General features: G+C 45.1%; 1 protein-coding gene across 2 annotated transcripts in view; it reads left to right on the top strand.

Annotated features, from left to right (window-relative positions):
* The window catches only part of KCND2 (potassium voltage-gated channel subfamily D member 2), a 432,819-nt gene that overhangs the window by 407,863 nt on the left and 4,588 nt on the right, over window positions 1–20,368 (top strand). The window contains exons 4-7 of one of the 2 annotated variants that reach the window (XM_034768638.1): window positions 3,910–4,008; window positions 5,636–5,731; window positions 8,522–8,581; window positions 13,293–13,540. In XM_034768638.1, coding sequence (XP_034624529.1) covers window positions 3,910–4,008; window positions 5,636–5,731; window positions 8,522–8,581; window positions 13,293–13,540 — 503 coding nt within the window. The remainder of the gene's footprint in view (window positions 1–3,909; window positions 4,009–5,635; window positions 5,732–8,521; window positions 8,582–13,292; window positions 13,541–20,368) is intronic. The other variant, XM_034768645.1, reaches the window with a different exon arrangement.

Here is a 20,368-nt window from a genome sequence, read left to right as displayed (position 1 = left end):
GTCGCTGGTGGTGACAGGGCTGGTGCCCTCCCGGGACTCGGGGGTCCCAGGAGTCCCACGGTGCCGGGCCAGGGCAGACGTGTCCTGTCGCCCAGCAGAGGTAACCCCAGGGCCTTCTCTGAAAAGTAGTACACCCGCTACCAGGACACCGGGGGGACACCAAAAAGGACCCGTCACACGCCGGCGGCAGCAGTTGAATCTGCACCTGCCAGCATAGGCGCCAACCTCTCATGGCGCCGGAAGGTGCTCATGCCCCCGGCCCTACCCCAACTCCACCACTGCCCTGCCCCTATTCCAACCCCTTCTCCCAAAGTCCCCACCCCAACTCCGCCCCCTCCATGCCCCTATTGGACCCCTCCCCAAATCCCCGCCCCAGCCCCGCCTCATCCCCTGAGTGCTTTGCGTTCCCCCTCCTCCCTCCCAGCACTTGCTGTGCAAAACAACTGTTTTGCAGTTCAAGAGTTGGGAGAGACGGGGGAAAAGCGGGCATGGGGCATGCTTGCGGAGGAGGTGGAAGCGGAGTGGAGGCGGAGGTGAGCTGGGGTGGGGCGGGGAGCTGGCAGTGGGTGCAGAGAACTCACCAATTTTTCCCCCCCAGCCCCAGAGCACCCACGGAGTCAGTGCCTATGCCTGCTGGTGGAATGAGAGGACGTGACAGAGGGCGGGGTCCTTGCAGCCTAGCAGGAGAGGGCTGATCACCAACAGGGGCTTCCCCAGGGAAGAAAGGAAAGGCAAAATGGCAGCATTGAGAAAGAAGGGTGGGACAAAGGTAAAAACCACCCGTACCCCCAGGTCTTCCAAAGGCTCTAGGGGGACGTACATGCCCCTATGGCCAGGCCCTTCTCCACCACTTCCTGAGCAGTGGTCTCAGATGCCAGGAAGACGACCACCTTCCCATACATTTTAGAGGCTGCTTCCAGGGCTGTAGGCCCCACCACCCTCACCAATGCCCGCACATAGGTCTCGACATGGGGCGAGGTGGGAAACAGGAGGCAGCAGATGCCATGCTTCCTGGTCAGGGTGGGAAAGGGGCCCCGGCTGCCAGGAATGGAACTGGAGGCAGTGGCAGGGGTAGATGACAAAGTGGCGGGCAGAGGGACTGCCACCACCTGGGCATACGCTCTGGGGGATGGGGGGAGGGACGCCCCCAGAGCTGGTTGAAGGAATGGCAAGGGATAGGGTGGGGGGCCATGGCCAACGGCAGGGCCACAGTGGAGGGTGCAGCCCCTACTACGGAGGGGCTTGGGGTGCCGAGTGGGGCTTTTGACCTTTTTCTTCCTCTGCCCTTTCTGTCAGTCGAGGGGGGGGGGGCTCCCCAAGAACAGAGGAGATAGGAGGCATGGTAGCAACAGAATCCATACCCATGCCTGCCGCCGGTACCCCAGCGGGGGCAATGGCAAGCAGTCTGGCAGCAGTGGTTGAGAGGGACAGATGGGAGAGCAGGTGGAGGGGAGGCAGCAGGGGCAACCCTGGGGGGGGGCCCACCTGCCGTTTCCCCCACCATTCGCAGAGGGGACAGGGATGAGCACTGAAGAGAAGGGGGAAAAAAGAGAGGGAAACGGGAAGAGGTAAAGCCAACCGCTCCTCCCCGGTAGGCTGCAGGCAGGGGAGGAGGGCGCCAAGGAGAGGGGGGGCTCAGGGACAATCAAGGCAGGAAGGGGGGGGGTGCGATCACTGATGCATGGTGGAAATACCGGCTCCTCTGGCTGCACTGGGGAGGGGAGTGATCACAATATCATAAGGGGGTGCAGTGAACAAAGGGGCTCAACAGAAAATGGGAAGGGGCACAAGCACATGGCAGGGACATAGGCGCATGGAGTGAAGGGGCTGGACAAGGGAGGGGGGGACAGGCTGGAAGCAGACTGGGGCCAGGGTAGGAAACCCACTGGGACCAGCAGCAAGGGCCAGAGCAGGGCAGGCAAACCTAGCAAACACCAAGGGACTGGAGCGGGGCAGGCAAACAAACAGAAAGTGCCAGAGGACTGGGACCTGGGCCGGGAGGCAAAAATAGGCAGCAAGGGGCTGGCAGGACAGGCAACACAGGGAAAGGGGGCAAACTGCTGGGGGGAGGCCTGTGGGCAAAACAAAGGGTGGGTGAAGCCCACCTGCTGAGAGCAGCAGAGGAAGGGAGGGCAAGTCCAAGGGGATGGGAAAGGCATGTGCGCTTGCGGTTTAAAAGCCCTTGCTCGATGCTGCAAAAGCCAGGTGGATAAAGGCCAGGCAAGCGGCAAAATCCAGGAGTGGAGAGCAGTCAAAATGGTGAGAAGGGGTAATGGAGGGGGGTGGCAGCGGTGGTGGTGAGGGTGGTAGATGGACTAGGGGGAGGGCTCAATGTCTCTCCCCCCTCACCTTCCGAACAACAACAAGAATCACCACCGCAGGAGTAAAGATGTTAAAGTCACTCAGTCTTGTGAAAAAAACCCTCCACAATGTCCTGCAGTAGCTCCAGGTGTACCACGCACTGCAACTCCTCTTCCTCTTCCTCACACCAGCAGCAAGTTCCACAGCAGCAAACAGCCAGCCGAGAGAGCCCCCACAGATGGTAGCAGGGTCCCTCACTCTCCCCTGGGGAGCAGGCCAGCAGGACTCCCCAGGGAATAGCTGCAACCAGCTGGTGAGGTAGCGGGGAGCGGGGGTCTGGCCCAGACAAAAGCTAAAGAGGGTGCTCTGGCCCCAGCAACAGCAGCTCCACACCCACAAGAGAATGGTAGAAGACAGGCATATCAGCCCTAGAATGGTCAAGACCCTGTCCCCAGGAGCTGAAAACAGCTTATCTCAGGTCAACAAGGGACTCCCGAGTCCAATTAAGGATCTTTAAAAAACCCTTTTTCTGGTGAGAGAGAATGAGGAGAGATGGAATATAAGCTGTGGCAGGGAGAAATGGCGTCTCCTAGGTGTAAGGCGGCCCTCTTCCCTATAGGGGAAGCAACCATGCTAACAGACTGTTTGGGTAAGGACTGGCATCCAGAGGCCAGCATAATGAGGCAATACCCACCCAGGGAAAGGTATTCTCTTTTTGTGTGGCTGAAAAGTACTTCTTGGCCTACTTTTTACCTTGTAAATACTGAAGAATAAATACTCTCCAGATTGGGACAGATTTACTCCAGGTGTGCCCTCCACTCCCCGCCCTCCCAGAGAGAGAATTGCTGAGCCTGGTGAGGTGAAGGAGGTGCTTTGCCACACTACACAAACAAGAGCTAATCTGGCCCATCCTCTCTCAACAATTTGTTGTTTACAATTTCAAGAGAATGCTCAGACTGGGACAAGTGGTGATTCGTATTAAGTACCTTTATACAGGTAGGCATAAACAAGATGTAACAAACTCCTTGCAGCAAGTAGAAGGCTTTAGAAAGGGCTATCAGGAACTCAGGAATTTAGCTTTTCTGTGTACTGACACCTTTCTCTCTCATGGTTATACATATGTTTCTCTGAAAATTAGAATGATCTGAGGAACTATGGAGGTTCTTCGTGGCTTATAGAGAGTTGAAATGTTATGTTCTCTTGGACCATTGATCTTTCTTTTGAGGAACTTTTAAGTGAAGGATTAGAAATGACATAGGTTGAGATGGAAGCAACATTCCTGACCTGCAAGACAGATATAGAAGTGACATGATCACTGCCACAGAAAAAGGAAAATATAACTTGCCTAATATTATGAGAATATGTATAATCATTTATCCAAATCATTGTTCCAATTGGCTGATTCATTGAAAGAAACAAAAGCTGCTAGCTAATTTGCAGTTTAACCGGGAAAACACTCTTTTGATTTGTTGCCTGAATGACCATCACTTTAGCGATTATGACATGGATATTCAGAAACAGCAGATTCCAATTAGCTGCTTTCTATAAACAGACTAATGGATACAAGTAGAAGTGCCACCATTTCTTTTTGTCTCCTTCTTTGCACAGAAAGCCAGACTTGCTAGAATTCGAGCAGCAAAGAGTGGGACGGCTAATGCTTACATGCAGAGCAAACGAAATGGCTTACTGAGTAACCAGCTTCACCAGGTAATATATTTATGTAATTCAGCTCCAGAATAGCTACTTAATAATAGCACAGCTGCCATTTATTCTATTTATCATCAGGACTAGTCAATCTGACTCTATAAGTAATACTATCAATAGAAGTAGGTTAAAGAAGGACAAATTGAACTATTATTGTTTAAGCAAGATTACAGGACTGGATGACAGTGTATAAAATAACAGAGGATGGGATGGTTCACAAACTCTGGATTCAAATACATCCCAAACTGAAGTTTGGTTCAAATAAAAAGTCCATAGTTATCACTATCTCTCTGAGCCAAACCAAGACCCTGCATTTGGGCACCCTCAAATTTTGGAAAAATGTTGATCTAGATCTGATCTTGATGGTCTGAGAAATAAAATTTTAACTACAAATGTGCTCAAGCAACTAAATATAAATCTGGATTTTATACATCCCAAAGTTTGGAGTGTTGGGACCTAGAGGACGTTTTATGCCCATCTCTAATTTCGACATTTGATATAGTCTCATTTTCATCCCAATTTAGTTTAGTGCCCTCTAATGAATAATGATAAAAGCATTTAATAAATCAGGAAACGTTTTCTACATAATTCTTCATTCTGTGTCTGTAACATCTGCTGTACACTTTCTGAACTCAGTGGTTTGGGATTAGTCAGTGACATGATTTTTTTGTATAAAGGGTAATACCACAAATTCTTCAGCATTATTAAACAATCTCAAGAGGAAATAAGACAACTATATGCAATTTCTTTTTTAAAAAAGGCCCATACACAGGGGAAAATCTTTTACCATCAGTTAGATTTATGACCATTGAAGTGTGTGCTGATTTTACACTCAGCACCTTAACATGATGATTACATCTGTAAGTTGCATTGTTCTAACTATACGCAAAAGGCCATCCAGTTCCGGGCACCACACTTTATCAATGATGTGGATAAATTGGAGAGTCTAGAGAAGAGCAACAAAAATGACAAAAAGCTTAGCAAGCCTGAGCTACGTGGAAAGGTTTTAAAAACTGGGAATGTTTAGTCTTGAGAATAGAAGACTGAAGGGGAACCTGATAACAAGCTTCAAATATGTTAAGGGCTGTTATAAAGAGGACAGTGAATAATTGTTCTCCACGTTCACTGAAGATAGAACACAGAAGTAATGGGCTTAATCTGCACCAAAGGAGATTTAAGTTAGACAGTAGGAAAAACTTTCTAAGGGGAGTTAAGGTCTGGAATAGGCTTTCAAGGATGGTTGTGGACTCCCTGGCACTGGAGGTTTTTAAGAACAAATTGGACAAACACCTGTCAGGGATAATCTAGGTTTACTTGGTCCTACCGCAGCCCAGACCTGGACTTGATGACCTCTTGAGGCCCCTTCTAGCCCTACATTTGTATGATTCTGTGGAAATGCTGAGGTTTGAGACATTCAAGAAGGGTTGCAAGGAAAGCAGAGAAAATATTTTGATTAATAAACAAAAAAGACATCATGCGCAGACTGATTTATTTTATATCATGTAGTTTTGCCCTGATAAAGCACTGCAGATATACTGCAGTATACATCCCAAGTCTGTTTTCATCTAATATTTGGCTAAGAGACTTTTGTTCAAAAATGAAAATAATAGAGAATTCTATGTATTTACAGTCCAACAAGGAGGAAGAACAGAACTTTCTTAGCAAATCTGGCTCTTCCTTTGAAACACAGCACCACCACCTGCTTCACTGTCTGGAAAAAACCACGGTAAGAAAATGGAATCAGTGTCTTCCTGTAAACCTAATTTTGGTTTTGTAGTAGCTTATTTCTCCTAATTCCTCATGTTACAGTCCTTACCCAGGACCAAAGGCTATTTTATAGATTGGGCTGATTTAGAAATTTTCTAGTTTATTTTCATGCAATGTACATAGTAACATTTAAAGATCGTAGGTCAGATCCTCAACTGACATAAGGACATTAACCTTAATGGGACACCCCAATAGACTCCAGCTAAGGATCTGGATTTATATATATTTATACAGAGAAAGGGTTAGTTTATGATTTGCATGTTTATACACTGTGCTACAGTAAAGTTTCTAGGGATTCCATCCTCCAGTCCTTACTCATGCAAAATTCCCAATTCAGGCAATGCAAGCTTTCTCCTTAGCAAGGATTGAAGTTCTGGGTCTTTAGGTTCAATCTTATGAGTTGCTGAGCACCTCCTGTGATGTGAGCACTCAACTCCAATTTAAGTGAGTGCAAGTTGAGAGTACTCACCATCTTAATCTGCAACTTCATCCTCTGAATTGAGATGCAGGTGCAGTGCTACTGAATCGTTTAGCCCAGGGGCGGGCAAACTTTTTGGCCTGAGAGTCACATCGGTTTCCAAAATGGTATGGAGGGCCGGTTAGGGGAGTCTGTGTCTCCCCAAACAGCCAGGTGTGGCCCGGCCCCTGCCCCCTATCTGACCTCCCTTCCGCTTCTCACCCCCTGACGGCCTTCTACCCCATCCAACCCCCTGTTCCCTGTCCCCTGACGGCCCCCCAGGACCCCTGCCCCATCCACCCCCTCCCTGTTCCCTGATTACCCCTGGACCCATGCCCCGGACTGCCCCCCACCGCCCCATCAACCCCTCCCCTCAAATTTCTGACTGCCCCCTGGACTCCTGCCCCATCCAACCACCCCTTCTCCCTGACTGCCCCCAGAACTCCTGCCCCTGACTGCCCCCTGCTGCCCCATCCAACCCCCCCTCTCCTTCCTGACTGCCTCCTGGGACCCCTGCACCCATTCAACCCCCCTGTTTTCCCTCTGACCCCCCAACCCCTATCCACACCCCTGCCTCCTGACGACCACCCCGAACTCCCCTGCCCTCTATCCAACCTCCCCTGCTCCTTGCCCCCTTACCGCGCTGCTTGGAGCAACGGTGGCTGGCAATGCTACAGCCGCACTGCCCAGAGCACCAGGGCAGGTATCCGTGCTGCACAGCTGGAGCCAGCCACGCTACCGCGCAGCACAGAGCACCAGGTCAGGCTGCGGCTCTGCAGCTGCGCTACTCGGCAAGAGCTCACAGCCCTGCCGCCCAGAGCATTGCGCTGGCGGCGCAGTGAACTGAGGCTGTGGGGGGGGGAACAGCAGGGGAGGGGCCGGGGGCAAGCCTCCCGGGCCAGGAGCTCAGGGGCCGGGCAGGAGGGTCCCGCGGGCTGGATGTGGCCCGCGGGCCGTAGTTTGCCCACCTCTGGTTTAGCCTCAGCTCTGACAGCCCCTTACAGGAATAACTGATATAATTCACAACCACCAAAACACACCTGCTTTGGTTAAAAACTTCCAAGCAGTCAAAACCAGATGATTGAGCGCATGTGTGTACTGCTTAATATCTGGATAACTATACAGCCATCATGAATGTTAAATTAAAACATAATTACACTTCAGTAATATTAATAAGAATGAGGTGTGGGCACCAAGTGGTTAAGGCGCTTGACTGCAATCCTGAAGGTTGTGGGTTGGAGTCTCACTTGATCTCACACTGAGAGATCACCTCAGGTTCACCCAACTGCAAAGTGAATACCTGATCCATAGAAGATAGGAAAGTCCAACACGGTTGGATATGATGCTAGCCATACCATTTCCTTGTTTATCTTAAAGGTGTGTTGCCTGATGATCCATATTGACTTTGAATATTAACAAGCCATATGTCTCATTCACAGATAAAATATTTCTGGTCAGAAATGTCACAGAGGCATTTCTGTCAAGTATCAGAGGGGTAGACGTGTTAGCCTGAATCTGTAAAAAGCAAAAGAGGGTCCTGTGGTACCTTTAAGACTAACAGAAGTATTGGGAGCATAAGCTTTCGTGGGTAAGAACCTCACTTCTTCAGATTCAGGCTTGCATCTGAAGAAGTGAGGTTCTTACCCACGAAAGCTTATGCTCCCAATACTTCTGTTAGTCTTAAAGGTGCCACAGGACCCTCAGAGGCATTTCTGTTATCCTGATCATTATTGTTTTTACATCATTTCCTGTTTATNAGAGAAAATACAAGGACAAATATAGATTATTTTACCATTTCCCAATGTGAAATTATTACATTTACATAGGTTACACTCAATGTAATTATTCTTCATGTCCTTAGGTTCCTTAGGAAATAAACAGGAAATGATGTAAAAACAATAATGATCAGGATAACAGAAATGCCTCTGAGGGTCCTGTGGCACCTTTAAGACTAACAGAAGTATTGGGAGCATAAGCTTTCGTGGGTAAGAACCTCACTTCTTCAGATGCAAGCCTGAATCTGAAGAAGTGAGGTTCTTACCCACGAAAGCTTATGCTCCCAATACTTCTGTTAGTCTTAAAGGTGCCACAGGACCCTCAGAGGCATTTCTGTTATCCTGATCATTATTGTTTTTACATCATTTCCTGTTTATTTCCTAAGGAACCTAAGGACATGAAGAATAATTACATTGAGTGTAACCTATGTAAATGTAATAATTTCACATTGGGAAATGGTAAAATAATCTATATTTGTCCTTGTATTTTCTCTCCTGTCACCATATTGCCATGTAGGGTTTATCTTATGTTGTGGATGATCCCATCTTATCAATAAGCTGTTCAACACCATTTAAGGTACAATTTACAAATTTAGCTCTGATTTTATCAAATGTAGATGCACCTAACAAATTATCTGGTAGTGACCATCAGTATGTACAATACTTTGCCATTTCCTGACAAAGAGTTTAGATCATGTTGACCAGAGATGGGCCCAAATTCCAGATTCAAACACTCAAATTTTAAGGGCTAGAAATCAGAATTGGGATCTGAATTTTGTGGCTGGTGTCCATCTCTGTGGTTGACATGTTACAAGCTAAATGTATGAAGGTGCATTACAGCAGAAAAAAATCAGAGATTGTCTATATGTGCACAGGCATCATGTCTCATCATTTGGAAATTTAGCAAACTATGTTAAATTTCCCTCATCCATTGCTCAATGCTCATCATATTCATGGAATCACAAGGTTAGAGAATCATGCATTTGATTTTCATGAATCAAAGGTTTCCAAAAAAATTTTGGGGTCCATTTTCCCCCCAAAAATGTAATATGTTACAACATATGTGGCTGAGTTTCAAGATGAAAAATTGCCAAGTAGCATTTTCTAGTCATTGTATAACTTCTCTGTGAGGTATGCACATATAGCACAAAGTTTTGACGTTTTGTTTTGGTTTTATTGTTTAATGTTGGACTTTTATGCACTGCATCTGCTGTATTCAAAACAGAAAGTATACGCAGAAGCTTTTTTTATTGCTCCTGTTCAAGTGAGAGCATAATAACAATTTCTCCATTACACACGTTATTAAATTAAAATACAACTTATGTACGTGTATAACTTCATATTTTTATTTTCACAGCCTGTTTATTCAATTGCCTTGTAATTAACATGGTCCAGTTGTTGTTTGTCATTTAGTTACTTATGTGTCATCTCTCAGGTGCTTATGCTTTTTACATGCTGTCTTTTTTAATATTCATTTCTGATTTAAAGTACAGTATAGCACAAACTGTCTGGCTTTAAATGTATATTACAAAGGACTCGCCTGAAAACCTATCTCCCCTTCTACAGTTTTATCCTTTTTGGAACACTTTTGAGTCATACCATAGTAGAACTATGGGCATGTCTATACTACACCCTAAGTCGATCTAAGTTACATCCCTATGGGGTGTGAAAAAGCCTCCCCTCCCCCAAGCGATGCAAGTTTCACGCTGTCCACACTGGCGCTATGTTGGCAGGAGATGCTCTCCTGCCAATATAGCGTACGCTTCTCACCAAGGTGTAGTAATTATGCTGACGGGAAAGCACTCTCCTGTCGGCACAGCATATCTTCACCTGAGGGGCTACAGTAGCATAGCATTCATCAGTGCAGCTACACCGACGTAGCGCTGTAGTGTAGACTTGCCCTCAGTCATAGACTTCTGCTTTGGACATTGCTTTCCGCTTGAACTTTACAAATGAATTCACAAACTTTCACCTTAGCAACAGGCCTGGTCCAACTCTCAGAAAACTGAATAGAAAGACTCCCATTCACTTGGATGGGACTTGAATCAGGCCCAGAAGCTTTTCCCATCTCCCCAAATTATTAATAATGGAAAACTTGATCCTTTTTTTTTTCTTTTTTAACAATGGCTCTTCAAAAAATGTATAGTAAAAGCCTGATCTTATTTTATGGAATATACATGATATTCATTTGCTTTTCAACAATTTTCTTGAGAGATAAGGTGGGTGAGGTAATATCTTTTATTGGACCAACTTCTGTTGGTGAGACAGACAAGCTTTCGACCTTACACAAAGCTTTTCTTCAGAACTGGGAAACTAACTCAGTGTCACTGCTAAATACAAGGTTTGAAAAGATATGCTCAACAATCTGTTCAAACCTTGTATTTAGCAGTAACACTGATTTTTTTCCCCACAGACCTGAAGAAGAGCTCTGTGTAAACTCGAAAGCTTGTCTCACCCACATAAGTGGGTCCAATCACCCACCTTCTCTCACTAATATCCTGGGACCAACATGGCTACAATAACATGCATACAACAATTTTCTTGGCTGTTGAGTCCTACCTCCCAGATATGTGCACACCCACAACACATGCAGGTAATTGCTTAGGAGCAGGGGTATGTATTCTATTTGTAACTGATCAATTGATAAAGTCAGATGGCCAGATCATGCCTTCCCAAAAGTTAAGTGAGAAAATGCAAGTTTGGGAATATTCATCTTATGGGGTAAGGAGTGTTTGTTTATTCAGGGTGGAGATAAAACTAGCCACACACCTTCTACGCCTCCCTTCCTTCTTTGAAGACAGTGGATACTAGCTACAAGGGGGTTTATGCAGAAGGACTTCTTCAGCATCCAACAGAGGCCACTTTGGCTCCTCTACCCTCTTTCCAACATTTTTAGGCCATTGAGCCTTTCATCTCTTTTCATCTTCTCTGAGAAGTGCAGTGGATGGCAAGTTATGGCCTGTAGCTTTCTTCTTTGAAATTACTTCTGTAATGGCAACACTTGTATTCTGAGAGGTATTTTTTACAGGATATCTTTTCAGCTAATATTTAACAGTTAATTTACAGCTCACAGAAGAAATCTGGACTTCTTAAATTTTAATTATTTTAGGCTTGAATTCCTAAATGCATATTTTAAATCCAATATGTCAAAGTTCATTGTATGACCGTAAATTAATATATCCCATATGCTGGAAACTTGACATGTATAATTCAATATATTAGTTTGAGCCGTTGTATAATTTCAAAATATCTCCTGTCTATATTAAAAGTTCACTCAGCATCACTCTTTAATAGACTATGCTAATTGAATTCTGTTTGATAGCTCCATAATAGCTTTAGGAAGCACAAAACTGTTTTCTATTGGAAAACTACCAAAGATCTTGGCAAACATACTGGAAGCCCCTATAACCTGAAGACAGTTATTAAGTAATTTCTCTCTCTGTATCCCATATCCAGACTCTAATTGCATTTGAAGTCTTGTTTATGAACATTAACTGTGTAAAGTCAATTTTCAAGGAAGTTACACAAGCAGTTCTTTCTCCTTGTGTCACTTGAAATCATTATTCTTCTACACCATTTCCTTCCACACAAGATGACACCTGACTATTATATGGGTCAGGGAGGGTATGAGGGAGAGCAAATAGCAATGGAATGCTGAACAAGTTATTTCCAGTTGTATCAAACATTCAGCTGCCTTAGGAAATTACTGTGCTGGTGCTCACATTGCTGATGAATATGTACTTACTTTCTTCTACTTAGGCTATGTTTCTTTTGGACAACATGAATATATTCACAGAGTACCTATTGGCATCTGAATGACAATCCATGTTAGTAGATCCTCCTTTAGGGAAGGAAATCGTTTTCTTTATCCTGGAGCTTGTACACACTAGTGCTTACTTTGGTATAACTTAAGTTGCTCGGGGTGTGGAAAAGCCTCCCCGCAAGTGACACAAATTACATCGACCTAAGCACCGGTATGGACAGCGCTTTATCAGCAGGAGATGCTCTCCTGATGACATAGCTACCGCTGCTCGGGGAGATGGAGCAATTATCGCGATGGAAGAGCTCTCTCCCAGCAGCATAGAGTATCTGCCCTAGCAGCGCTACAGCAGCACAGCTACATTGGTACAACTATGCCACTGGAGCAATTCCAGTGTAGGCTAGCCCCTAGTAAATGAAAATACAGAGAACCAACCCAATTGAAGTAAATGGGATTATATGGAGCGTAAACCAGTGTTTCCCAACTCAGTGTCAAAGCATCTGCAGTTGGGAATGTGGAAACAGAAGTTGTCTCAAACAATCCAAAATAATGGGATTATAAGCATCAGCATCCTGCTGTCCATTTCGTCTTGGGATTCTACCGTAATTCTATGGCATATATTCTTACAGTGTAAAACCATGCCACAAGTTTACCCTTCTTGGTGTACAGGTAAACTGTGGCAGTCACAATTTTGTGAGTCGAGCTTCATAATCACATACGAAGAGTCGAAGTACAATGGCTATTGCTGTACTTGGAATTTCCATAGGCCTCCCACTATGATGTGCCTTAGGATTTCTGTCTATGTTGGGATTAAGCAAAGATCCCGTGAATAAATACTATTTCACTGAATTAAAGGCTTTGTCTTATGAACTAATTTAGATATATTAAGCTATTATAACTAGTAATAGTAACCTCTGTAGAGAATGTTTGGTATTTATTTTAGCTTCTTTCCAATGGACACTACAGTTAAGGTTGCATTTTACTTTTTGATAAATACAGGCTTATTCCTGGATCGTGCAATGTATTGTTTCAAGTCATGATTTCACACCTTTATTTTAAGATGACATTTTACAGACTGAGTCAAAAATTAAAGTCAGTATTATTTTACTATATTTAAACATAATCATGGATGCTGTTACTCCCATTTAGAGCATTTATATAAACCGAATTGAAAAAGCCTGGAAAATGTTTCGAAATTTTTTTATAGATTACACAATCGCCCCAGTAAGAATATCTGAGTAATGTTTTGCCATCCTACAAAAAATTTTGCATTAACTTTTTGAAAACTGAAGTTAACAGTTTGGTAATTTTGACTCTGTATTGACACTTTTAATATCTTCAACCCATCCTGATATGGGCTGAAAATTGCAATCCTTGTCATTTTCCCAGTCTCTGGTTGTGTAAAATTAAGCCATTAAGCAGGCCCTAATACAGTGGATTTTGACAATCAGCATCATGAATGTTTTCAATTATAATCCTATCTTTTTGTGTGTGTGCTTTTACCATGTTTTTGATTGCTCTGGACCAGAATCACGAGTTTGTGGATGAACATGTCTATGAAGACAGCTGCATGGAGGTATCCACAGTCAATCGATCCTCAAGCGACAGCCCCTCTCTCTCTTCCCAACAAGGCGTTACCAGCACTTGTTGCTCACGACGACATAAAAAGACTTTCCGCATTCCAAACACCAATATAACTGGCAGCCGCCCAGGCAGCATACAAGAACTTAGTACCATTCAGATCAGATGTGTGGAGAGAACATCTCTATCTAACAGGTATTTATTTTAGTTTTATCAGCAATCTGAGATGCAATGCTATGGCAAACCTTTGCTCAGTAAGGAAAAGGTCTAGATTGTAGTCTAAGTGGGAAGGTGTTATTTGATGCAAATTCAAAATAAGTAAGCCGCATTCCTTAGTATTAATGGGCAAGTGGCTGCCCATTCAAACGAGCATTTATTTTCTTGAGTCTTATTGGGTAGGGGTTCCTAAGCCACACAAGTCTTGAAATGGCAGATCAAGGTAAATAATATGGGCCCAGAGCCTGAGAGGCTTTGCACCTCCAACTGCTATTGGGATTTAGTCTTTGTTTAGCAAATGCTTATGCAAGCCACAGAACAAATATTGTAATATTTATTATTTGTATTGCAATAGCACCTAGAGATCCCAGCTGAAATTGGGACCCAGGTGTTCCAGCTCTTGTACAAACACATAAGAGACAGTCTCTACCTGGAAGAGTGTACAATTCAATTGTACAAGACTGAAAAAGGGGAGATTATTATTATTCCTATTCTTAGATGCAGTACAGAGTCACAAGAAGATTGTGACATTGTGAAGTTCACACAGAAAGTTTGTGACAAAGCTGAGACTTGAAACGAGATCTCCTGAATCCCAGTCCAGTTCCCTAGTCTTCAGACCATCCTTCCTCTCTAAAAATATATAATGAATGAGAAAACTATAAACCCTGGCTAGGGGTTGGAAAAATTAGAAAAAAATGTAGCTCCAGAGGCTAGGGAGTAAGAATTTCCTTATCTTCTCTGCACCCTCATGTATAAAGTACTTGGTTTTGATATTTATGTGTATGGATACAGTCTTTGAAAACACCAGGAAAGTCATGCTAGACTTAAAAGTGTTTGTATGTTGAACTGAAATATACCTTCATTTAAAAAGCATCATTTTCAGCACAGATTGCTATAGAGATTGATCTTAAGTGAAATTTTGAATAGCTGGCAGGTAAGAAATTCATTGCCATGAGCAACCCAGAAGCTCCTTGACTTGCAGCTGAGGTAATTTTTTCTGCCATTAGTCAAGGGTGGTGGAAGAGGACATATTCCTGGAGGTTTAATCACGACCTAATATTTAATTAAAGATTAATCTTTAATTCCCGTAGGGCTGGCAATCGTATGTGGAACCAGCATCCACAGCCTAGGTATTTCATGAATAATTTCATGTCTTCTGCTGGGTGACTTTCCAGCACACCCTTCCCTCACAGCACAAACACAGAAGAATTAAAAACAACAGTACACATATACAGATAGGAGTAAATCTCACAATCCAATGAATTTAGATTTTAACTGTCTCTTACTGCTTGTCCCCCCAGTGTGCACATGAACCCACCCTCAGGTGCATGGCTAAACTGATAATTGTGAATACAAAATACTGTGAGTCACTGCTCATGTGATTACAGATAGTTCAGTAGCTCACAAAGTCTGGAGCAAAGAGTAAGAGACTGCTCTGTTACTGACTTGCTGTGTAACTTTAGATAAGTCACTTAACCTTGCCAGGTGTCACTTTCCCTCTATTGTGGCCCAGATATACCTCCACCCCACCCCGACCTCCTTGGTGGACAAAGAAAGCTCTAAATGCACTGGAACTGTTACTTTCTAGTGGGGAAGAAGGGGAAGGAAGGAAGCAGGGGCTTGCACAAAGCTTACGGTGGGGAGTACAGTGCAGATTGGAAAAGCTGGGTATGGAGCACAGGAGAGGAAGGCTAAAGGCATGCCCAATGGAGCAACTACTACACAGCTAGTGCGCACTAAGCTAGAAAGTGTGCAGGACCCTAGCTGTTGTTACATCCCATGGGGCTGTAAAGAACGGTTACTTACCTTCTGTAACTGTTGTTCTTCGAGATGTTTTGTTCACGTCCATTACTCATTAGGTGTGCGCGCGCTGCGTGCACGGATGTCGGAAACTTTTTCCCTTAGCGGCTCCCATCGGGTCGGCAGGGCCCCCCCGCCAGAGCGGCACCCCGCTCTAGGGTATATATATCCCTGCAGACCCGACCCCTTCAGTTCCTTCTTGCCGGAGACTCCAACAGAGGGGAAGGAGAGTGGGAAGTGTAATGGACGTGAACAACACATCTCGAAGAACAACAGTTACAGAAGGTAAGTAACCGTTCTTTCTTCTTCGAGTGATTGTTCACATCTATTACACATTAGGTGACTCCCAAGCTTACCATTGGAGGTGGGTAGGAGTCAAGGTACAACTGACTGTAGCACAGCCCGTCCAACCACTGTGTCCTCTCTGGTCTGATGGTGGATCGCGTAGTGGGCTGTGAACGTATGCCAAGGGACACTCTCAGACGAGAGACAGAGTTGTTCCAATGCCGCCACGGACGGTAAGAAGGAACTGAAGGGGTCGGGTCTTCAGGGATATATATACCCTAGAGCGGGGCGCCGCTCTGGCAGGAGGGGGGGGGCCTGCTGACCCGACGGGAGCCGCTAAGGGAAAAAGTTTCCGACGTCCGTGCATGCGGCACGCGCACACCTAATGTGTAATGGATGTGAACAATCACTCGAAGAAGAATGGTGGCTTTGCAGCTGCTCTGCATGAAGTCCCTGAGGTGGACAGATTCCTTCATCCCAGTCCTTCCCCATCATCTATCTTACCATTCATATTTGTGAGCTAGCTATTGTTAGTTGGCCCATATTGTTCCAGTCAAGTGACCAGTTGCAGGCTACCATGTTGAAGCACCATCTGAGCTAATGAATGTCACCTTCTCCTACTCCGCCCAGACAGGGCAGAAAACTTGCTTTCGTCTGCCCTACCTGAACCTGGTTTCCTTCCACCCTCACCACTCTTCCTTAGACACAGAGCTGGTGAGTCACAATTGTGCCCATCAGCACGAAAGCATTGCTGGTTGTACCTCTTAAAGCAATAATAGGTGGCAGTGGTTGGGGCATAGGCACCAGAGACGGTTGGGGGAAGGGTGCAAAGGGCTATTGCCCTCCCTTACTTTTCAAGACCTGGTTGAGAGGATGCATGCTGCAGCCTGACCCAGCTGGCCAGCCAACTCGATGTTGTGCCAGTAGCTGGGCCCTCACCTGCCAAAACTGCAGCTCCTCTTGGTGCCAGGGACTGGCTGGATCCAGGCAGTGAGATGGCACCTTCATCCAGGGGCCTTGGTCGGGCCAGCAGGGAGTGTAAGATTAGGAGAGGGGGAGCCAGGGGCTCCAGGAGGGATGGGCTGGTGGGGGGTGGGAGGGCTTGGTCCCTACACTTTTGGAGTCTTTCCAGCACCCGTGGGTTGGTGTGACAAACTGGATCAGCCATCTACACTGCAAAGAAAAACCTGTAGCTGGCCCCTGCCACCTGACTCAAGCTCACGGGGCTCGGGCTGTTGGGCTCTTTTGTTGCGGTGTAGACTTCCAGGCTCAGATTGCTACCTGAGCTGTGGGATCCTCACAGGGTCCTCAAGTCTGGGCCCCAGCAGAGCCCAGAAATCTACACTGCAATGAAACAGCCCCACAGCCTGTGTCAGTTGGCATGAGCCAGCCACGGGTGTCTAACTACAGTGTAGACATACGTAGGGAGTGAGCATAGGCCAGTGGATAGGGTTGGGAGTCAGGCGAGGCTATTTTTAGGACTACATTTGAAATTGCAGATGTCTGTCTTTTATGAAACGGCAATGTGGTGTCAAGGCCTTGCAGGTAGATCAGTGCACCTAGCAAGAGTAACGCTATTGGTAACACCTAATGTGGGTCTCGTTTGTAAAGGTTTGGGGGGCACAAAGCTACTGTTCTTTTGTCAGCATAGGAAGGCAAGTCGGGAAGGGTGTCAGTGAAGGATGGAGGATTTCTATGGTAATGGGGGACCTACCTGGATTCCTCCTGTTCACTTTCAGTTACCGTGACCCAAGGCCGGCCCACAACATTTTGGCACCTGAGGCGGGGAGATCCAATGGGCCCCCATGCCCCCTTGCTTGGGCCAAAACTTTGAAAGGTCTCAATTCTGCCTTCTTCCTGTTCTACTCCTCTCATGGTACTGCTCTGCTACCTACCCCAATAAAGGAGAACTAACAACTTAAAATGCCTTGTTCAAAAATTTTAAGTAACACTTAACTTTCAAATGCCTGAACAGCAAATGTAACTTTTCTTGTCTGCATAGTAAACACTGGCATTTTTATCTGTTTGATAATCAAAGTGGTGCTTTCTGTGCCTTCTTGGTTGCAAAGATTTGAACTGCTTCCTGAAGATCCACAGTCTGGGCCAGCTCATGCTCTATTGAGATGGTTGCAAGGCCGACCAGCCTCTCCTGTGTCATTGTGGAGTGTAGATGTGTTTTTATTAACTTCAGCTTGGAGAAGCTGCGTTCCACACTGGCAACTGTTTCAGGAAGTGTTCGTAGTATGCGCAGAGCAAGAAAAGCATTTGGAAAGAGGATGGTCATTTTATTTGTGCACATATATTCCAGAACAGCCTTTGGAATTGATCCTGCTGAAATGTATCTTGAAAAGGCTTTCAGTTCATCACCTAAATCACTCGCATCAATATCGTACATGTCAGCATGTATCAACACTGTCTCTAGTGCCCTGCAATGCTGGTGTAGGTCTTCTTCAGGTATAGTATGATATTCCAAAACTCCTCACAACATCCCAAATATACTGCTGTGTTCTTTGAGCTGCATGAAACGTTCTTCAACTGACTGTATTGCACAATCTAGCACCCGGTTAAAGAATTCAGCTTTGAATTGTTGTTTGGGGTCTCTTATGGGATTATCCCGTGCCTCGTAATCAAAATGTCTTCTTCTTCGGTGACTCTTGTATTCTTGAATGGGTGGGAAAATAGCTTTAGTGTGAAGTTCCTCTGCCAACTTCTGTGCACTCTTCAGAACGTTTCGAAATCCCTCATCTGACCAGTAAGACTGTAGGTATGACTTTGCTTTGTCCAGTTGTTCCATTGCTCCAGATATATCAAGGTCAACACCTTGGAGTCTCTTGCTTACAACATTTATTTCAGTACGTCATGCCACAACACTAAGCCACACAAAAATTTGAAGTTGGGTATGTTTCTGGTGATTCCATTTCCCTCTGCCACTGTTCTCCCATGAACAGTTCCTGTCGTAGCATTATCCTCCATAATGGCAACTATGGCATCATCTATCTTCCCAATTTGATGTTTGATAGGCTTTATCACCTCCACTTGACTTTCCCATCATGTGGCACTCAGTGATTTCAGTGTCAGAGAGGATGTTCCCAGATGTTGCTTCAAAATTTGCCATCGATGAGTTGACAGAGAAAAATACATAGATGCTTTGAATTACATTACAAAATTCAGAAGCCTCACTAGAAGCTGATGCTGTATCACTGACCACCAAGTTCAATGAATAAGAACTGCATGGGACAAAAAAAGCTCCAGGGTTTAACTCTCAGATCCGTGTCTGCACTCCTCTGTTCTTTCCTCTCATGTTGGCTATCGCAATTCCTGTATCTTCCAGCTTTTTAAGAAGCCACATTGGGTTCTACAGGAACAAAGGACTGGAAAAATCTGGCTAGAAATCTGGCATGTCATGAGAAGGCAGCAAATCAACAGAGAGCATTCCATAGGTGGAAAGAGCTTGAGAGGAGACTAAGGTTAAAGGCCACCATAGATGATCGGCATCAAGAGAAGATTGCATCAGTCTCTCTTTACTGGCAAAATGTTCTGCAAAGGCTCATTGCCATTGTGAGAATGCTTGCTACCCAAAACCTAGCACAGTGTGGCAATTCAAATCAGCTGTATGTGCCAAACAATGGAAACTTCCTTAAAATTGTAGAGCTGATGGCTGAGTTTGATGCTGTACTCCAGGAGCATCTAAGAAGAGTCACCACCCAAGAAATGTACACACACCACTACCTTGGAAAAACAACTCAAAATTAAATCATACAGTTACTGGCAACAAAAGTCAAACAGAAGATTGTGTCAGATCTGAAATCAGCAAGATATTACTCTGTTATTCTAGACTGCACACCTGACATCAGCCATATGGAACAAATTACTTTAATGGTGCATTTTGTAACAACACAGAACCTAGTGAAAATGTCCCTGCAATGGTAACTGTCAGAGAGCATTTTCTAGAATTTATTGCTCCTGTAGTATCATCAATGTCAATGATTTGCTGTCTTCTCATGGCATGCCAGATTTCTAGCCAGATTTTTCCAGTCCTTTGTTCCTGTAGAACCCAATGTGGCTGGAACAAAACAGTATGCAGCATTCTGGGTTTTTGAGTACGTAAGCCATGACCTCTCCACTTTGTCACCGTTGGGGATTTCATGCCAGTAATGTGTTGGAAACTTCTATTTTCATTGTCTTTGGGGAACTTGAAGTTTTTCACTTGCTGTGATCCATGCAGTACAAGGAAGTTCCTCAGATTACTGCTCAAGTGGGTCCACAGTCCTGGATCATCTAGACTTAAGGAACTAAACTCAGCAGCAGCTGTTTCTTTTGCCTCCACCACACTCTTCTCTGATCTATACTTTTCTTCAGGAATGTGCTTGGTTACATCCATTTGAGATGGAGATATGGATGCTGCAGTAGCTGGCAGGTCACCTGAACTCTGACTAACTGGAAGATCAGGCATCTCCTCACCACTCACATCCTCACTGGGGCCGGAAGTCTCACCGTGAACATTTGTGTCTATGTATCTCAGGAGAGCTCCTTCCTGCTTAGATAGAAAAGCTTCCTTTGCTTTCTTTCTTTTTCTGAATGCTGCCCCAGAAGGGTGTTTTCTTCTTTCACTCATGACTGCTGTTCTGTGCCAGCTATAGTGGCTCTCAACACTCAGTTGAAGGGGACAAATAAGCAGGCTGGTAGCAGGGCCTGAGTGAGGGAAGATATCAGAGTCTTAAG

The sequence above is a fragment of the Trachemys scripta genome, chromosome 1 (genome assembly GCF_013100865.1).
Source record: "Trachemys scripta elegans isolate TJP31775 chromosome 1, CAS_Tse_1.0, whole genome shotgun sequence".
Classification (NCBI taxonomy): Eukaryota; Metazoa; Chordata; order Testudines; family Emydidae; genus Trachemys; species Trachemys scripta.
Note: the sequence above shows the minus strand (reverse complement) of the source record. Positions and strands in the feature narration are given on the sequence as shown.